The sequence below is a fragment of the Brassica oleracea genome, chromosome C1 (genome assembly GCF_000695525.1).
Source record: "Brassica oleracea var. oleracea cultivar TO1000 chromosome C1, BOL, whole genome shotgun sequence".
NCBI classification, from domain to species: domain Eukaryota; kingdom Viridiplantae; phylum Streptophyta; class Magnoliopsida; order Brassicales; family Brassicaceae; genus Brassica; species Brassica oleracea.
Window position 1 is genome coordinate 507,845 of NC_027748.1, and position 20,403 is coordinate 528,247.

General features: G+C 36.1%; 4 protein-coding genes across 4 annotated transcripts; 1 reads left to right on the forward strand and 3 right to left on the reverse strand.

The window, feature by feature from the left end:
- Positions 1-2,179: 2,179 nt before the first annotated feature.
- On the forward strand, positions 2,180-3,103 carry LOC106328535 (F-box protein At1g30790-like). The gene has a single exon (XM_013766999.1). The coding sequence runs from the start codon at positions 2,180-2,182 to the stop codon at positions 3,101-3,103; it is 924 nt and encodes a 307-aa protein (XP_013622453.1).
- A 6,068-nt stretch (positions 3,104-9,171) lies between these two features.
- On the reverse strand, positions 9,172-12,679 carry LOC106292165 (tRNA (cytosine(34)-C(5))-methyltransferase). The gene is made up of 15 exons (XM_013759328.1): positions 12,473-12,679; positions 12,310-12,398; positions 12,155-12,221; positions 11,973-12,088; positions 11,824-11,890; positions 11,712-11,760; positions 11,562-11,647; positions 11,238-11,479; positions 11,107-11,162; positions 10,947-11,032; positions 10,787-10,879; positions 10,462-10,711; positions 9,914-10,392; positions 9,592-9,826; positions 9,172-9,512 (listed from the first exon to the last, which is right to left on the reverse strand). The coding sequence occupies exons 1-15, from the start codon at positions 12,626-12,628 to the stop codon at positions 9,373-9,375; spliced, it is 2,211 nt and encodes a 736-aa protein (XP_013614782.1). The 5' UTR covers positions 12,629-12,679; the 3' UTR covers positions 9,172-9,372.
- A 1,009-nt stretch (positions 12,680-13,688) lies between these two features.
- Positions 13,689-16,456, reverse strand: LOC106342457 (serine/threonine-protein kinase SRK2F). The gene is made up of 9 exons (XM_013781402.1): positions 16,180-16,456; positions 15,950-16,024; positions 15,308-15,409; positions 15,169-15,222; positions 14,981-15,073; positions 14,769-14,861; positions 14,559-14,663; positions 14,345-14,443; positions 13,689-14,119 (listed from the first exon to the last, which is right to left on the reverse strand). The coding sequence occupies exons 1-9, from the start codon at positions 16,297-16,299 to the stop codon at positions 13,817-13,819; spliced, it is 1,044 nt and encodes a 347-aa protein (XP_013636856.1). The 5' UTR covers positions 16,300-16,456; the 3' UTR covers positions 13,689-13,816.
- Positions 16,457-18,083: 1,627 nt separating this feature from the next.
- On the reverse strand, positions 18,084-20,225 carry LOC106294555 (WEB family protein At5g16730, chloroplastic). Its single transcript, XM_013730145.1, has one exon. It carries the CDS (start codon positions 19,988-19,990, stop codon positions 18,227-18,229), a length of 1,764 nt encoding a protein of 587 aa, XP_013585599.1. The 5' UTR covers positions 19,991-20,225; the 3' UTR covers positions 18,084-18,226.
- Between the last annotated feature and the right edge of the window lie 178 nt (positions 20,226-20,403).

Below are 20,403 nucleotides of genomic sequence, written 5' to 3' on the forward strand. Positions count from 1 at the left end.
TCTACACACTTCATCTTCTACACACTTCCTTTTCTACACACTTCTTCATCCTTCTCCATTTTTCTCTAGAAGAAGAAACAGAGGCTCATTCCTACAACAACTGATCTTGTCGACGAGGTTTGGAAAAACCGTCCAGATTCTCAGATGAGTCCCGTTGTTGTTCATCCATTGGAATTTGCTGGCCGCTCTGCTTTTGATAAACTTGAAGAGTTGAGGTCAAAGCTTAAGCAAGAGAGTGCTCGTGGTTATGTCATTGCTGCTCTCGATGAAGTTGCCTGGCTATACCTACTGTCCCGTTTCTCATGCTCTGCGTTTCTCTATGTGGACAAGAAGAAAGTATCCACTGAGGTCACCTTTTAATTTTTTTGATGGAACTCATAGCTTTGTTATGTAAACTTATGGTGTATATTATGTAGGCAAGTGATTATTTCAAAGGGCTTGGTGTAGAAGTCCGTGAGTACACAGATGTGATCTCAGATCTTTAGTGAATCCTTTCTTTCAAGGAACTTTGACGAAATTTGAGATGAGAGATTTTGTGCGCATGTTGATGGAAATAAAGATAGAGAGATGAAATCTATATTTGTTTCTTAATTAATACATCTCTTGCATACAAAACATCAGACCTATTTATAGTCAAAAGACAATGACTAAATGCTTGACATCTATATGATGAGAAGAACACAATTATCACATCACTTGAGGAAATAAGGACGTGTGTGATGCTGAGTATGTAGTGGTCTTTCACAAGATTAGGACAAGTGTTCATAGAAATGAATAATCACACTTACAACATCAGGTGGTTTATTTATTTATTAAAAAAAAAGAGTAGCTCAAACCGTGTTTATCAAACCGAAAGCCACATGGTTCATATGCTATGCAAAAAAAGTTTCTGTAAACTTAAAGCCAAGAGAAAGAGAAAGAGAACAAGAGAGCGCATGTGTTTTGCCTTCTATGCATTGAAAGATCTCTACCTCCTTTTGTTGATAAAGGGAGCGAGATTGAAAGGGTCATGACCATCGAAAATGTCCTCATGAACACCATCTTGGGCAACAAATTGGAAGAAGTGATTGACATTCAATTTGGTGTGAATAAAATTCTTCACTATTAAAGAAAAGGGAAAAACACAGAAAAATAATTTTGATCTAAGATCATGAGATATCATCATGGGACCGCATTTTTTTTTATCTTTAAATGGGGAAAAGATAACTGTTTGGGGTTTGAAGATCATAAAAGGAAGAAAAGGATTAGCACGAGAAAAAGAGTGGAATCAAAAAAATTCTGGTGAGAATTGCAGAAAAAAGTGACGTTTGAGGCAATCGCCTTCATGATTGCCACATAACTGCTCTCCCAAATTACAACATAACTGTGGACTCATCATTTTTATTCAAATGTTATGACAAAATTCGAATTTGGAGATTTTTTAATTTATATTTTCCTTTTTATTTCTTAGAAAGTCAGTCGACCAAACATAGTTTAACAAAATCTATAAAATAAAGGTAAATGGATGTGTCAAGGTTCTAAAAATTGGTAAACTCCATTCTCTTGGACAAGCGGTGCAGCTTCAACTCGAGGTGCGAGGTCAATTCCATTCCCTTGGGCAAGCGGTGCAGACCGATTTTTATTTATTTATATTTTCCTTTTTATTTTTTTAGTGAGACACTCGACCAAACATAGTTTAACAAAATCTATAAAATAAAAGTAAGTGGATACGATTTAAATTGCTTTAAATTGTTCTGAATCAGTTAAAATGGATTAAAAATTAATTTGAATTTGTAAAAATATGTTAAATTAATAAGTAATGTAAGTACAAATCTACAAATTTGTCTAATTTTTATTTTTTGTATATCTAATTTTGATAATTCATCGCTAATCATCTATAAAAATGCGTCTGTTTAGCGATTATTAGAACATAGGTGTTAAGAGGGATGAAATCAGTCTGAATTCTCAAAGGAAACTTCTTTTCGCTATTATTAAATATTAATAGATTGTATTTTTCATCGTTTGTTTATGGGCCTCATGTAACTCATAGCAATTTATAGCCCATTTGGGCTTTTTAATGAATTTGGTCGACAAAAGAAAAAGGAAAACTCATTTGCCTTTATATCGAAGGAAGGGTTTCGTCGCAGAGGAACATTGAGAAGGGCAGCTTGGAACACCGATCCCTCTTGATCTGAAGAAGATGGATAAGAGTGTCTTTTACGGAGACGACGACGAGGAGTCAAGGGACAGTGGCGGCGACAAGAGGAGCCGCCGAGGCCGAGGTAAGCTCCTCCTCCCTTACGATATGGAGGTGGAGACACTGAGTAGATTGCCTGGAAAGTCGCTGATGAAGCTCCTATGCGTGTCCAAGACTTGGTCTTCCTTTATACGAAGCCAAAGATTCGTGGCTTCTTACTACGCTGCCAAGCCATCCCGTTTTGTAGCCGCTTTCACCAACAGTGTATTCGGTAAACCCGAGCATCTGTTCATCTTGTCGGGAGAGGAGGAGGAAGCTTCTTCTTCTTCTTCTTCTTCTTTGGTTGCCAATCTAGACATGACAATACCCTCAGTGACCTTGCCTTACAACGGCTACAAGTATTCTTCCGTCCATGGCTTTATGGCTTGTAATGATGGGACAACTTTCATTATATGTAACCCTAGCACGCGGCAAGTCGTTTCCTTTCACTGCAAGGCATTTCGCACATCCTTGGGATACGATCCTGTTCATGATCAATTCAAAGCGTTGACCCTGTTGACATCTGTGTATGATCATATTCATAACCCTAGTTTGATGATGTGCACGCACGAGGTTATAAGACTTGGAAGAGGAGGAGTAGTAGTATCTCGTAGCAGCCAAGTTACCTCCCCGTATTATCTCCCTATGACTGTGGGACGATGCATCAATGGTTTCATGTATTATGGTGCTTCTGTTCCAGTTCCAAATGAAGCAGAGACTCCTCCTACTCCTGTGTTTGTCTGTTTTGATGTTAGAAATGAGAGGATACTAAGTTTTATCACTACGCCTAAGGAGGTCCTGGTTTGGAAGGTTTATACATCATTGATAGAATACAAAGGGAAGCTAGCTGTCGTTGTACCAAACTGCTTGGGATGTGCTTCTTCTTAATTTCGACCGTTTTAATCTTTGGATACTGGAGGATGTGACGAAACATGAGTGGTCCAGACAATCATTTCAGCTTCCCTTGCCTCTTCCCTTCACTCGTGCGCCCATGCATGGGTCAGAGATTGATCTCCCAAGGAACCAACAAGGCTGGTGAAATCATTTTCTCCCCAACAACTCTGCCAGGCCGTGCCAAGCCCTTCTATGTTTTCTACTTCAACACTGACACCAAGAGCGCGAGAAGAGTCAGGATCCACGGTGTCGCTGATACTGAAGAGTTCTGGAGCCGTTATGGACTCACAGGCGTTTGTTGCGCCTCTTTCTCTCCCCAGCACGCTGATAGTATTGCTTTTCTATAAAATGTGTTTTGTTGATGTGTAAGAGCAGCTTGATAAACAAAACAAAACAAAACTCTGTGGATTTTTCTTTCTTATCAAATATTTATGCAGCAAGCTTGTTTTTGTGATTCCTGATGGCTCGTGTCCGTAACGACATGCAGCTCGGTACCAGTTTGATAAACTGGTTAGGACTTGAACAGACTGTTCCTCATCAACTAGGTTAGAGAAATAGCTTAAAACAGATCCTGAGAGTACTTTACGGCTTCATTGCATCTGAATCAGTTTCATCTACCAGCTGCATCAGATGATTAGCATGTTACATAACCTGACATAGTACTACAATTTCTACCATTGTATCAACACTTTAGTGTAGCTGTTACCTTTTTATTCAATCTAGCAAGCTTCCTCGACTGTTTTTTAAGCTCAGTTTCGCTGATTTTACCTGGAAACTTATGTATTGAGTCAAACAGTAAAGGAAGGAGCCAAGAGAAATAATATAGGGTAAAGCCATTCATTACCTTGTGTTCCATTCACAACTGCATTTGTCAAGTCAGAGTCCTGAACACAAGAATATGTTGTGAATACTTGGTACCATTACAGAGAAACTTCAACAAAACGCCAAGTTAAAAGAGTACCTCAGCTAGATAACCATCACTATCTGAATCACCACCGTCAAGAGCCACCACACCTTCATCTTTGTCGAACACCTATGACTATATCCTTAGGATTTTCTTCAATACATCTGAAAACACACATAGGCGAAAAACGATGTAACACAAAGATAAGAGATTGTTGATGATTTTTTTCCTTTTCCTTCTTTATTTTTTGTTTATTTTAGTTTCACAACTCTTTACTTATTTCTACCCGTGCATTGAAAGATCTCTACTTCCTTCCTTATGTTACAGTCCAAGATACATTTACTCTTGTGACAAGGGTGTATCCAATACATTTAGTCATTTACAGTCCAGAAGCAACTAGAGATACAAATAATGCCTAACAAGTAACAAGGGTGTATCCAATTAGAAGTTCGCTAAAATGACAAATTCACTAGTATTCAAATATATATATATTTTTTAAGTTTAGTGTTAATTAAATTTTTATTTGATAAACTAATTTAAAATCAAATTATCAGAAAAATTGTAAAATTTAAATGATACTAGTCTGGAATCTGCGCTCAACGTTTCATTTTATATTCGATTTACAAAATTAAAATTAAACTAATAGTGATAAATTTTGAGATGATAACATTATGTTAATTTTGGCTTTTTTTTATGCTTATTTAAATTTTGGACCAAAATATTTTGGTTCTTTTAAGGAGATGATTGTATCAATTTATTTGATTTTTGTCACTTATGTGTAAATATTATATTTAATTATTTTATATAACCTTTTTACATGGAGTCTTTAATTTATCACTTATGAAATCTTAATAAATGTAAATGTAATATAAAAATGTATAAAAATACTTGAATGAATTACGGCTGTTAGTTAACTAGAATCTCTAAATAATAAATATAAACAAATATTATACATAATAGGAAATCATTTAATAACCAAATTGTAATAAATATGTTTATAATGCTCTAAATACTGTTATATGTTTTATTGGACCCTTTAAAATCTAATGACAACTATTCATTAGTGGATAAAAAAATAGACTCTAAATTAATTGAATAGATAGTAGTTTTATAATGTTTTAATGGAGTTTTTAGTTAAATAAAAAAAAATCTAAGTCTCATTATTTGAGATGAGATTTAGAAAAATTATAGTAAAATTTCATTTTCTCCAAAACCTTCTTGAATATCAAATCATTTCAACAACTAGATTAAATACACTCCAGCTAAGACCTTTAAAATCTAATGACAACTATTCATTAGTGGATAAAAAATAGAATCTAAATTAATTGAATAGATAGTAGTTTTATAATGTTTTAATGGAGTTTTTAGTTAAATAAATAAAAAAAATCAACATCTCATTATTTGAGATGAGATTTAGAAAAATTATTAGTAAACCTTCTTGGAAATCAAATCATTTCAACAACTAGATTGAATACACACTCCAGTTAAGCATTTAGATTCAATAGAGAATTATGTTTTCAAAGTAACTCATTAGACTAATACAAAAATTTCAAATCTAATGAAGCGCCGAGTCTTTCTTCTTCTTCATGATGTGTCCCAACTCCTAAGCAGAGTCAGTTCCGGTCAACAAAGATCTGTACTTACTTTTGTTGCTCCTTTTGTTGATAAAGGGGGCCAGATGGAAAGGGTCATCATCTGCAACTTCATCCTGCTGATGCTGATCTACTTCTGGCTCTCCATCTTGAACAAGCGGTGGATCTTGGGCAAGCGGTGCATCATCGAGAAGATCAAGATCAATATCATCGAAAAAGTGATCATCAACTCCGAGATCAATATCATCAGAGGACCAAGATCAATATCATCGAAAATGTCATCGGGAAGGTCAAATCCATTCCCTTGGGAAAGCGGTGCAACTTCAAGGGGAACTCGAGGTGCGAGATCATCGGCAGCTTCAACTCGAGGTGCGAGATCATCGGCAGCTTCAACTCGAGGTGCGAGATCATCGGCAGCTTCAACTCCATAACCTTGGGCAAGCGGTGCAGCATCAACTCGAGGTGCGAGATCATCGGCAGCTTCAACTCCATAACCTTGGGCAAGCGGTGCAGCATCAACTCGAGGTGCGAGATCATCGGCAGCTTCAGCTCGAGGTGCGAGATCATCGGCAGCTTCAACTCCATTACCTTGGGCAAGCGGTGCAGCATCAACTCGAGGTGCGAGATCATCGGCAGCTTCAACTCCATTCCCTTGGGCAAGCGGTGCAGCTTCAACTCGAGGTGCGAGATCATCGGCAGCTTCAACTCGAGGTGCGAGATCATCGGCAGCTTCAACTCGAGGTGCGAGATCATCAACAAGGTCAACTCCATTCCCTCGGTACCCTAGTGACAAGAAACCAGTAAGAGTGGGGCTGGTAGTACACACTGTTGAAATGCTGTAGTTGTTGTTTTGTCCCAAGGTTTCGTTGTCCATGGACAACCGCTTTTGCTGGGCCAAGTTTTATGCATGCTTTAGCCCCAGGTGGCTTTACCTTTAGATGATAATTGCTTTTCTCTTGTGTCTCATGGGATGAATCCTATTCAGTTCCAGCAATCACCATACGATTGCGTCAAGTTCACTCCTAGTGAAGTTGACGTATTCGACAAATACCTAACGCCTTTTATGATCTTCAGATTCTAAACAGTTATTTTTTCCCAAACGCCTAATCTGATCTTCTTTTGCTGTGTATAAGAGATTAACAATCACTGTTTGCTGAAATACCAGTGGTACAGCTTGTTGGCCTTCGGATTGGGAAGGGTATGGGGTATACATTTATCCATTTGACCCAAAACGAGTTTGATTACAAGATCCTCCATTAATTCTTTTGTTTTAGTAATCTACAGGTACCTTTCGCGAAACTGCCTCTCTCTCTCACTCTCATTGGCGATCAGATCTCTCTCGACTTTTCTCCCCGTGGAACTCTCTTTCTTCTCCCCACTGTGAAGCGCTCTGTAATTAAGCAATTGTTCGATTAGATGATATGTATATTAGATTATGATATGAGTATCATATTATAGCTTGTATTAAATCTCTCTCTTTCTCGATTTCAGAAAACTTTTGTGGTATGAACACTCGAATATGTGTTATTTAGATTCGATATGTGTTATGATATGAGTATCAGATTAGAGCATGAATTAGATCTCTCTCTCTCTCTCTCTCTATTTCAGAAAACTTTGGTGCTATAAACACTCAAATATGTGTTATTTAGATCTGATATGTGTTATGATATGGGTATCAGATTAGAGCATGTATTAGATCTCTCTCTTGATTTCAGAAAATTTTTGTGGCATGAACACTCGAATATGTATTATTTAGATCCGATATGTGTTATGATATGAGTATCAGATTATAGCATGTATTACATATCTCTCTCTCTATTTCAGAAAACTTTGGTGGTATGAACACTCAAATTTGTGTTATCTAGATCCGTTATGTGTTATGATATGAGTATCATATTAGAGCATGTATTAGATCTTTCTCTCTCTCAATTTCAGAAAACTTTGGTGGTATGAACACTCGAATATGTGTTATTTAGATATGATATGAGTATCAGATTAGAGCATGTATTAGATCTCTCTCTCTATTTCAGAAAACTTTGGTGGTATGAACACTCGAGTATGTGTTATTTAGATCTGATATGTGTTATGATATGAGTATCAGATTAGAGCATGTATTAGATCTTTCTCTCTCTTTCAATTTCAGAAAACTTTGGTGGTATGAACACTCGAATATGTGTTATTTAGACCCGATATGTGTTATGATATGAGTATCTGATTAGAGCATGTATTAGATCTCTCTCAATTTCAGAAAACTTTGGTGGTATGAAAACTCGAATATGAGTTATTTAGATCTAAGATGTGTATTAGATTATGATATGAGTATTAGATTAGAGCATGTATTAGATATATCTCTCTCGATTTCAGAAAATTTTGGTAGTATAAACACTCGATATGTGTTATTAGATAATAGTTGACAGTTGATTCTCCTCTTGCTTACATGATGAATCATATTCAATTCCTGCCATCACCGTACGATTATCTCAGATTCCTTCCCACTGATGTTGAAATCTTCGACAAGTACTTAACACCGTTTATCCTAAATGAGCTTCGATATGGACAGTGAAAGATCCTCCATTAATTATTTTGCTTCGGGATGATGATTTTTCTCTTTTCTTTTTAACCCTAATAGTTTTTGATAATTACTTTTTGACCCTAGTATTTCTCCACATAACACAAATACACACAAATTGAATTTAATTATTTAGTGTTGTGCTATCACAACTTGATTCATTACTTCCTCAGGTAATTATATGTTTTCTTTTTAATAGTAAAAGTTTCCAGTTTTAGATCCATAAATTAATTAGATTCAGAGTCCGGTCTTTAAATATTCAGAATGTACTCAGATTGTACACATAAACCAAATGGTCACTTATATTAAAAATTCAGAAGCAAAAGAGTCTTTGATAATAAAAGACAGAATTATAACTATTAGTGTATTACTAAAACAAAAGAATTAAGAAGATGGCAATTTGATGAATCCATTTACAGTACAACCTCTATAAATTAATTATATTGGAACTTTGAAATTTTATTAATTTACAGAGATATTAATTTATTAAGATATATTTATTCTAAGATAAAAAAAATATTTGATTTTATAGACATTAATTGTCATTTTTTTGAAATTTGACATTTATATTAATTTTATTATATTATTTGGTGTATATAATATATATTGCATAGAATTTAAATATGATTTTATATATAATATTATTAAATCTCATCAAAAATATATTAAATGTTAAGAAAATATAAAGATAAATTTCATTGTGAATATAAAAATAATAATATAATAATAATTCTTATTTATATAAAATATGTATGCATATAAATTATTAATTTATAATTTTAATGCGACTATATATTTACATAAAATTTTCTAAAATAATATTATCTTATTATTTTATCGATTTGTGTCAAATTTTAAACCGGCCCAAATTGAGACCGATAAAATTTATTAATTTATAGAGATTATTAATTTATAGATTATTAATTTATAGAGGTTTCGATGTATATGGTTTCCGACTCATTCTTTGGTTTGATTTGGAACAGATATCATTGGAAACAGCTTGAATAACATAACAATAAACATCATTAAGATATCATTGGAGACAGCTTGAATAACATTACAGCAGTCCAATTGGTTTGATTTGGAACAGATAGCATTCCAATAACCTAACAAGCAACTTATTTGTAATAAAGCAAAACTCTTTCATTAATCCGATAGTAAGAAAGAGACATTGGAATAACAATAGCCCACCTTTTCATCAGCAAGCAAGTTTCTGGATAAGTTGGTCGCAGTCCACTGTTGTTACCATAACTGTTAAGCTCGCTTTCCCCTTCCAGCATCCAATGGCTATTGTTGATGAATTCACTTTGACTGCTTCAGACCCGTCCTTCTGAGCACCTGTAACAACCAAGAACCCGTTAAAAACATATCCAACATGACAAAAAGAAAAGTATCTTCTTAAAAATGAAACACACACCATCAACAAGAATAACAACGCAGTATCCCTCGGCTACTTCTGCTGCTTTCTGGCCAAACTGTGGATGAACAAAATCTGTGAACTTGATAGATTTGTATTGCAGGAGATTCTTGAAATCCACCATTGTTGCGTAAAGTAACTGCTTGGTCATGTAGGGAAGGATCACATGCAATCCCTCTGATGTTATCCGGAATGAGCAAGAGCCAGCTTCACATTCTCTCGCTGATTGTTTCTCCTGCGTTTTTGATACCCATACTTCTTAGTTTTGGTATATGACCAAGAGCAATATATATATATATATATATAAAATAGTGGTGCTTACAAACATCTTGAGGCCAACAGATGCGACCTTAATCTTCTCCCCTACCGCAAGGTTAAGCTCGAGAACATCCTTAACCGATCTTGAAACATAGTAAATCCTCTTCACGTTGCCTTTGGTGCTCGTGTCGCTGTTTCTAGTCACGAGATGGCCGTTGAGAGGAAAAGACTCATCGTTGATGCCGTAGAATCTCTTGATCCCGTCGATCACTGTTTCATCTCTCAAGAAAACAACAGGGTCAAGTCCTTTCCACTTCCCTTTCACTGGTGGTGGCACTTCTTTACCCAATTCTACAGTGCCTTCTTTGCTGGTGGTTTCCTTCTCAAGCTTCAAGCCATTGTCTGAAGCTGCTTCTTCTTCTACAACTATCTCCTCTTTATTCTCTTCAGGCTGAGTAGTAATCACAGTGTCAGAGACTTCTTCATATGAAGTTTTCTCAGATGAGTTTCTGCCTCTGGTATACCTTCTCTTCTCCTGAAAATCTGCAAAGAAAATTAATATTAAAGAACCAATTAGAGAGGTAAAGCACTTCAAAAGATCTTAAAACTCACCTGGTAGAGATGAAACTTTGTGAAGCACTGCGATAAAGAACCCCCCAGTGTTCTGATCATGAGGCACTATCCTCACACAACGTTCAAGAGGAAGATTACAGACTTCCTCAGCTGATTCATCAGAAGCTATTTCTCCTGTTGTTGAGTCTTTATCGCTTTTACCAGAAGGGAACATGCTTCTAAGAACTCCGTCTCTCTGCACTTTTGGAACATCTTTGTAAGATCTATACCAGCCACCTCTATCATGCACCTGAATCAACACATACACAAGCATGAGTGAACACTTATGTTTATACTTCAAAGAAAACATAGACGTTTCGTTCACCTTCCATTTCTTAAGACCTGGTCTTCGGATAAGTTCAGGAAGCTTATCTGAGACATCTACAAGCTCAACAGAGCCTCCACATCTCCTCAGAATCTGAACAATATAATCAATCAGCATCCAGAAGAATCAGGCTTACGGAGAAAGAAAGTAATGAATTTACTTGAGCAACAACAGCTTCATCTTCAATTGGGTTCATTGAGCAGGTTGAGTATACCATTCTCCCACCAACTTTTAGCAGAGACAAACCTGAAAGCCAGAGAATGCAGATATAAATCAAAACATAAGATTCTGCAAGTCAGGTCATTATTATATAAGCTTACCTCTCATGGCAATCACAACTTGTAGACTATGAAGTCCATTCCCTGATCCAGAGTTCCTGTGCAGTCATAAATAATTAAATAAATAAATAGATTCAAAGCAAGTGGAATAAAAAAAATGTTAATATGGAAACCATCTTCGCCATATGTCTGGAGCCTTGCGCAGAGTGCCATCACCACTACAGGGTACATCGCATAAGACACGATCAAACAGAAGCTGATCAATGGGATGATGACACTTCTCAGATGCTATCGAGTTGCAGTTTGGGAAATGTTGACCTTCATTGTTGGTGACTATCAAGTTGGTTGTACACGTTCTCTTAGTTTGGTGAATAAGAAGGTTAGATCTTTTGTAATCCACATCATTCGCCACCACCTGATTTCAACCGAAACAATTAGGAAAAAGGTAAGAAAATGATCTATCAACCAACAAAAAAAAAGAGTATTAATTTACAAACCATTCCATTAGGTAGAGATCCTGGTTCTGCTGATTCATGAATTATCTCAAGAAGCTGAAATGTCTTGGAGCCAGGTGCAGCACACACTGTTCAGACAAGTGAATCAGTTATATGTCTCAAAGTAATGTCTAATTGATGAAAATCACTCACTGTCGAGTACAAAATGATCTGGATGCACATCAAGGAAGAGAGGAGGTACCTGCATAGTCACAAAAATACATAAAAACTCGATTAAAATGTGGTAGAGCATTAATGAGCATACCATGCTAACAGCTTCTTGCCTGGTCATGTTCCCAACTTCAGTTTCCAACTTCAAAAACTCATGAAACCTGAATCGTGAACTAACACAACGAGTAAGCATTATGAAAATGAAGATTTTGTTATTGAAGCCAACATGGATGAAAACAAAACCTTTCAAGAGTCTGGTTTTTTCTAATCTCCTTGCGAGAGAAATTAGAATGCCAAGCAAGATTGTTAGGGTACCAAGGCAAGGGCTTGATCGCCTCCACTTCACCACTCTCCACAGCCTTAATCAAATACCATTTCAGAAGCTTCCTTTTGTGTAAATTGACAAAAGAGTTTATAGAATTTACCTCAGCCTGAAGAGACTTCACGAAGTCATTCTCCAACATCGATAAAATCTCATCGCAAAACTGGCCACTAAGAAGAAGCAAATGTTTAGTCAAAAACCACAAAACCTTTTTAATAATAATAATAATATTTCAAAAAAGGGTTTGACTTTGGTTACTTGGAGTTGACTCTGAAGGCAGCAGGCAATGGCTTACGAAGAATCTCAATGAATGAATCCCACTCCTCTGCTTTCACTATCCTTTGCTCCTACACACTCACCACAAGACAACTACTGGTTCCATGTAATGTACTTTGATTAGAGATCCATTGATTCTTTGTACCTTGTAATACTCCTCGAAATCGAGATTCGACCAGGTGCGATTCTGGATGGTGGAATCGAAGGGAGCATCGGACTTGAGAGGTTTTGGAGCGTTTTCTCTGCTCTCTTCTGATTGGTTTCTGTGAGAACGGCCTCTGTGTCGTCTTCCTCTTCCCATCGTTGTTGACTCCGCCGCCGAGTTTCTGCGTCCAGAGAGAGGGGTTTAGGGTTTAATAGATTTTGATCTCCGTTTTATAAAATAAAATAAACAGTTTAATGGCTAACGGTTAACAAACTCGCAATATTAGGCGCGCATGGTTTTGTAACTTTTTGTTTCTTATAACATCTTATATTTATTATTATCAAAAGAAGATTAAGAAATTACATGAATCCAAACATACAACCAATACATTTTTAATTAAAACATGATAATAGAAAAGTAATAACATCATGCATCCTAACTCTCGTACAAGATAGACTGATTCGCTAACTTTATCTATTTTTGTTATCGGTCTTATATGATCTTGTGTTCGGCTATTATTTATTGTGATCCAACGTCTTTTATCACTTAACAGATCAGTGGGTACGATCTATCTGTTACATCGCTGTCCATTCCATACACTCCCGCTCTAGGAGATAACATGATTTGTTGTATTTTATCTATTTTATCTATTTTCTTCTTCTTCTTTTTTTAAAAAGAGATTCTAGTATGAAAAAGGAGAAAGAAGTTAAATTACTTGATGTTTCAAAATAAATTAATTACTCTGAATCTAGCTTAGCCACCATATATGATGGATATGTAAATTAATTTCGGAATTATCAGAATACTCAATTACGAATATTGTATTTTCTAGATTCTAATTAGAAATTAATGGGATGGATTATGTATTAAAATTAAAAAAAATGTAAATAAATAAGCATAAATTAAATTACTCACAAATCTTATACTCTCTCCTTTTCATAAAGTTAAATTTTTAGTCTTTTCACACCTCTTAAAAAATGATTAGTGCATAGTAATAAATATCTTGGTCTATGTGTAAAAGCAACTTTTTATAAGTTTAGACCACTAGTTTTAATTAAAACTTCTTGAATTTACCAATTTTTTAACTTATTAAATATGCATTGAAATTTTGTAAAACAATTTTTTTTCCAAAACATTCATTTTGTGGAACGGATGTAGTACTTTATCTGACTTTAATTATTAGTGGTTTAACTTCTTTTTGTTTGAAACATACTAGTAGTGGTTAATTATTTCCACTTATAAGTTATACAAATACATGCAACACCAAATCATCGGATACTCTCAAGCTACACACACATAAAATACATGCATTCACGTGCATACACATGCAATATGGATATGAAATCATAGAGCACATACGAAATCACCATTCTTCTCCTCATCATCATCATCGACCTCATCATAAATATCAGCATCATCGATATCATCAAGATCAATAAGGCTTCCATCTATTAAGCCTAATCCACCATTGTCGTTCTTACCATTCACATCCTTTCTCGCTTCTTCTATTATCTTCACTATTTCTTCAACACTCTGCCCACAGTTCTCTTCTTCTTCTTCTTCTTCCACTATGTTCTTATCTGCGAGAACCGGCCCTGGATTCTTCAAGAACCAGGAGTGTTCTTCGATTTCCGGTACAGTTATTCTCTATCGTGGATTCAAATTAGAAACCCGGTATTAGCATAGTTTTAAAGGTATCTAAAATCTAAATAAACGTAGATATATTAATTAAGATTCATTTCGGTTTTTAATTGAACTTTCATTATGATTTAGTTTATATTGGTTTGGTTTATCTATGTTTATAAAAACAATTTTAAACCAAACTAAACCGGTATGTCTTACATTACCGGTTTAGGTTTTCATTCATATTACCTTGTCAGGGCCAGCAACGAAGATACGAGATAAGAGATGCTTGCATTCGGAGGAAATCCTGACGTAGTCCGGTATGGTGTACTGTACATTTAATATCCTCTGTAAAGTATATATTATTAGTTAATTATTCTTAAAATATATATATATACAAGACAATATCTCTAAAGTTAACTAGTGGAATGAAACGTTCGGTTATAATATTTTTTAGAAGTACCTGAATTGTTTTTCTAATGTTTCTTGGATCGTCTGGATCTTCAAAGGGATAAGCACCAACTAACATTACATATAATGTTACCCCACACGACCATACATCTGCAATCTATATATTAAAAGTAACATTATATAATGATTTAATGATTTTAATATAAACAAGTTGATGTTATAAATTTATTCAAATATTAGTTGGTAAGTGATTGATACGTACCTTCCCGTTATATTCTTTTCGGGACAGGACCTCCGGAGCAACATAAGCCGGAGTTCCCACGGTAGATTTTGGCTGAGAGTGTAGAACTGATGACTGCATGCATTTACAAAATATATATATATATATATATATATATATATATATATATATTGTCAATTATACCTTCTGATATTCTGATCAATGAAGATGAGCTAAATTATGTGTAATAGTACCTTCGAATACCCGAAGTCGCATATTTTAAGCTGCGACGAGGGGCTCCCATCTAAGAGTGTATTCTCGAGCTTGAGGTCTCTGTGACATATTTGCTGCAAGTAAAAATTTGTTACATAACACTTCAATTATACTACATGAAGATGTAATTTTATAACGTTCATATAAGAATAAATGTGGTAATACGTACCATAGCGTGACAATAGCTAACTCCCGAGATAAGTTGTTTGAAATAGTACCTTGCCTAAATAATAAACAAAGACTAATCAATATAATTATCCACGAGACCACTATTGAATTATGGACGTTAGTGATAAATTAAGTAATACTTCGTCTTCGCTGAATCTACCGGCACTGCAAATTCTTTCAAAAAGTTCACCGCCTGCTGCATACTCCATTACTATGGCAAGATGTGTTGGTGTTACAAAAACCTGCAAAATAGACAGAACACAACACATTTAATTTATTCTATTTTGATTTTCCTCAAGCTCAAAGCCGACCTACAGATTGCTTCAATTATTATATAGTCTTGATTTTTTAAAACAAGAATTTTCAACGCCATGACTAATTATACATACGCTGGCATATGAAACTCGAATGCTGGACTGTTGGAGAATAAGACATATTTATTTATTAAAAGCAATTTAATACGAAATTTCTCTGAGAAGAAGAGGTCCAAAGTCCAACCATATGGAATGATACACATAATTTACATGACCAGCTAGCTATATAGATTTTATTCTAACGCTGGACTGAAATCCAGATGATGTTAATAACCATATTCTAGAACACTAATTAAATTGACCAATATATCTAGAAATGTTACTAAGTAAATGAAACCACCAATAGTCGACTATTAAGTCTATATATTATTATCAACATATTTGTATCAAATTATTTTGTCTTATATATGGCTTATGAGATTTCTGGACAACGCTGGATTATAGACCAGACCAGACTATGAACAATACCTCTTTGAATCTGATGATATTGGGATGCTTCAAGTCTCTATGATTTATGATCTCTCTCTGTACATGTTCATCAATCTGTACAAAAGCAACCCCTTAATCCATTTACTGATCAAAGAAACTAAGAAAATTATTCATGAAAAAAAGAGTTAAAAGATCGATTCATTTACGCATAAATCTTGTGTAACCAAAAAAAAAAAAACGAGTACTTTAGGGAAAGGAAAAACAAATACCTTAAGGCCTCTTTCGATGTACTTAACGGCGTAAAACTTTCCGTTGGCTTTCTCTCTGACGAGCTTTGCAACTCCAAAGTTGCCGGAGCCAAGATCTCTCAATATGTCGTACCTTTCCATCGATGATGATCGGATCAAAGAACAGGGAAACTAGCCTATTTGTCTATGGGGTCTCTGTCCACAACTTGTTGGTTTGGTTACTCTCTTTTTTATTCCTTCGAGGTTATTAAAGTGAAGATAGAAGAGAATACGGCTTCTGTTTTGGTTCAGTTACATATAGGTAGCATATTTATTTATATACACATCAACTCGTAAGCACCGATACATACAGTCAGCACCAACGCAGACGTGCTTTTCTCGTCATAGGCCCCTGTGAGTTTTGGGCCGTCAAATTTTGTCAAACTAGGCCCATCTGACACGTGCTTCTCTTCAAGAACATGAGCAATAGAGACGGGGGCAAGGTGGTGACTCGCAAGCCGTTCAGTTCAGGTCTCTTTTCATGGCTATTTAAGTGTTCGTACGTTCTTCTGAAAATTGAATATACACTCTTTATTTGTCAACAAAGAATACGCGTTTTAAGAAAATTAATTATTAGAAACATTTTAAATTTTTTTTTTGTAAACTAACATTTAAATATCTTCTGATGCTATCATTAATCTTCATCCCGGGGCCTGAAAAGTTGACACCTAACACCTAATTGAGTGATTGCGATTATCCATTTTTAGTATATATTCTCTCTTTTTAAAAGAAACATTTTGCCAAACTTACTTGTTATCTATTTTCAAATAGATAAACACCAATTTTTTCTTAGCTGTGACAATGATGGCATACATTTTAGATTCGTGATGCTTTTCCGCAAGCCAATAAAACATCAACAAATTCATATAGATAGTATTATAAATAAATAAATAAATGAACTTATTTAATTATACTAAGCTGGTTTAACAGGTCAACGGCTGAATTATACTGTACTAACGTGCGTTGATTGTAGTTACATTCTGAATGCCCACCCATATATATAGCAAACACATCATCGTGATAGCTAATAAGTATTCTGACATGATATTTTAATAGAGTAAGTAAATAAATATTTGAAGTGATTATTGAAACCTATAATATTTCTATTTAAAAGAATGGTAAACCCTAAATCTCTTCGTGATCTTCTCTCAAATTAGTAAAATAAGCGAAAACAGCAAATCCGTTTTTAGCCACCCTCTCGACCGAACAGCTCAGCAAATCCTCAGAGTCATCTCTTGTGATATGACCAAGAAATATAGACATCATCATGTTATTAGATACCTATCCTTTCCTTCATATGATATTATTATTATTTTTCAAGATATTCTACTCTAATAATATCATATTATACACGTACAATGTATTGTAATTTTATTTAACTGGACCTTTCACATGTAATATACTTTTTCTTCAGATATCACAAACTTATGGAAGACAATGCCTTTGATAAAGCGAATAGCAGAATCACTAGCTAAACCAAAAACAATTGGGTAAGTGGACAAAATACACATAGCATGAAGCAAGTGGTTAAAGTGCAACACCACCAAAAGAATTTGCACTGAAATTTTTGAAAGTGGTACTGACAATTAAGAAAGAAATGTTGTTTCACCTTGTTTATAACAGAACAAATTGAATCTTACTTTCTAGATTTGAACAAAGTGAAACTCTTTTCTTATGTATAGGAATCTTTCCATTGTAAATGGCAATTCAACCACATGGTTTTGAGTTTGTGGCCTAATCAGCAATAGAACCCTTGAACCGGATTTATAAAACCGGTAATAGAAAACCGGATTGATCATACTTGTCTTGGTTCATATTTCACAAGCTTTTGCCACTTATAGCGCGCGAGATTCAAACGTTAAAAGGAAAGACAAGGCCACTCTGCAGATTAAAATGATCAAATCCTTATTACAACAAACGAATACGAACTCGTTATGGTTTGTTTATGTACAGACAAAAAAAAAAAAGATTCATGCAAACTCAAAGTAACACAAACACACACTCAAAACATATCAAACACAAATGGTTTTCAAGGCTCCGGGGACAACGGCGGTTGAGGCAGAGACGGCGACGTAGGCGTCTGAGGCTGCTGCTGCTTATCCTGCGAATCAGTAGAAGACTCCTTCTTATGCGAGAAACTCAAACTCTTCCTCCTAACCAAAAGATCCCCAAACCTCCGAATAAACGCCTTCTTCTTCCTCGCCGCCGCCACCGCCCCTTTATCATTCAACTCCCCTTCCTCCAAACTCTCCAAATCCTCCGGATTAATCGTCTCCACCTCCTCCAAAAACGTGCACGACGACCTCCTCTTGTGATGCGTCTGCGCCCCTCCAGCATGCGGCGTCTCCGCCACGTCAAAGATCGAGCCCTTGAACAGATACGAATCCGAACTCGGAGAGTTCCCTTCACCACTATCATCCGTATGATGACTAGTATCTCCCTGCCCTTTGGCCGTCTCTTCCTCCACAGACTCCTTGTGCTTGTGGTGGTGGTGATGGTTGTGCGCGTGGGTCAGCTTCATGAGACTAAAGCTACACGTCTTACCAATCATCTTCTTATCGATATGATCTTGTTTACTATTATGCTCTCTCTTCTTCTCCTTCTTCTCTTTCTTCTTCTCTTTCTTCTCCTCTTCCTTCTCCTCAACCCTAACTTCAACTTCCTTCTGCAACGAGTCTTGCCTGCTCAAGCTCCTATGCCTCTCTTCCTCCATAGCCACCTCGAATTCAGACAAAACCTTCTTCAGCTTCTTCACATTCTCATTAGCAACAGCTTCATTCACCTTAACCCTCTCAATCTCAAGCATAGCATCCCCCAACTCCTCTTCCTTGTCCAGCAAGGCATCTTTCAAATTCGAATTCTCAGCCCTAGCGATCCCCGCGGCTTCTTTCGCCACGTTAGCCTCGCTGATCGCTTGCTTGAGTATATCCCTAACCTTCTGATTCTCGTCTTTAGCCTTCTTCCCGAGATTCTCAGCCGCCACGAGAGCTACAAGCAACCTATTGTTCTCATCAAGAAGAGAACTCTTCTCATCCTCTCCTCTCTTGATGATGCTAACAAACACAGACTCCTTCCCGTTCCAAGCCGTTAGAGACTCCTCCGCTTCGATACGTAACCTCTCGCTCGTGTTCTTGAGAAGCTCAGCTTCTTTCCTAACCTCCTCGTGCTTCTCCTTCCACTCCTTGGAATCAAGCCTCGCAGCCGTTAGCTCTGTTTCAACAGCCGCGAGCTTCTCTTTAGCCTGGCTAGCGTCGGTAGCTACTTCCTTCAACGCCAAGGCAAGATCATCCATCGCTTTCTTGCTCGTCATCTCAGCTTCGATGGCTTCTTTAAGCTCGCTCTTAACCGCCTTTATCTCCTCGAGCAAGTCTGATACTTTTAAAGAAGAAGCCTCCGCGGCGTCGTGAGCCTGCGCCATCTCGATCTTTAAAGACTCGATGTCTGAGTCTTGAACGGAGCTGTCGTCTTCGCTCGAGTCTTGGCTGTGGAAAGATCCGTCGATCCTCTCTTTTAGCGAAGCGATCTCTGCTTTGGATTCTTCTAGCTCTCGTGATTGGTCTTCTAACGAAGAGAGGAGCTTCTTCTCTGTTTCTTTGGCTCTCTCGGCCTCGGTTTGAAGATTCTTCAACAAGGCGTCTTTCTCCGAGAGCGCGGCTTTTAAGGAAACGACGTCGCTTTCGAGAGAAGAGGCTTTCATCTTGGAGAGCTCTGTATTTATATCAGCGACTTTGTTTGATGAATGAAACCTTGGAGAGGCTGCGTCAATAGATTGTTTCTCGTCAACTTCTCCCATTTTGACGATTATCAACGTTTTTTTTATTTTTTTATTTTTTTATTATAAAAGAAGAGCCAAGTCTTGGGTTTTGATTAGAGAATATATTTGAAGGGCTTGGAGAAAAATCTATTGGTCAAAAATAAATAACGTTACTTCCTTTTTTGTAGGGGAAAGTTTTGTTTTTTTTGCGGCAACAAAATAAACGAGAGCCGATCAATTCGGACTATTATTTCCGAAGAAGATGGTTTTCTCCTTGCCAACCATTCACTCGTTTTACTTTCATAATCTGATATTATAATAAAGGTCAAACAAATATATAACATCACAAAGTCTTCTTTAGTTGTGGACAAAAAAAACACGAGACATTGAAACTTCATAACGGTGAGATAACAGTTTTGCAACCGATACAACTGGAAGAATATAACTAACAT

Coding starts and splice junctions, on each gene's coding strand:
- LOC106328535 (XM_013766999.1), top strand. CDS start 2,180: ATGGATAAGAGTGTCTTTTACGGAGACGACGACGAGGAGTCAAGGGAC.
- LOC106342457 (XM_013781402.1), bottom strand. CDS start 16,299: ATGGAAAGGTACGACATATTGAGAGATCTTGGCTCCGGCAACTTTGGA. Junction 15,410..15,949: donor ATATCATCAGATTCAAAGAG/GTATTGTTCATA, acceptor TCTATTTTGCAG/GTTTTTGTAACACCAACACA. Junction 15,074..15,168: donor TTAGCTATTGTCACGCTATG/GTACGTATTACC, acceptor TTTTACTTGCAG/CAAATATGTCACAGAGACCT.
- LOC106294555 (XM_013730145.1), bottom strand. CDS start 19,990: ATGGGAGAAGTTGACGAGAAACAATCTATTGACGCAGCCTCTCCAAGG.
- LOC106292165 (XM_013759328.1), bottom strand. CDS start 12,628: ATGGGAAGAGGAAGACGACACAGAGGCCGTTCTCACAGAAACCAATCA. Junction 12,222..12,309: donor GCCTTCAGAGTCAACTCCAA/GTAACCAAAGTC, acceptor GCTTCTTCTTAG/TGGCCAGTTTTGCGATGAGA. Junction 11,891..11,972: donor AAAAACCAGACTCTTGAAAG/GTTTTGTTTTCA, acceptor TTCACGATTCAG/GTTTCATGAGTTTTTGAAGT.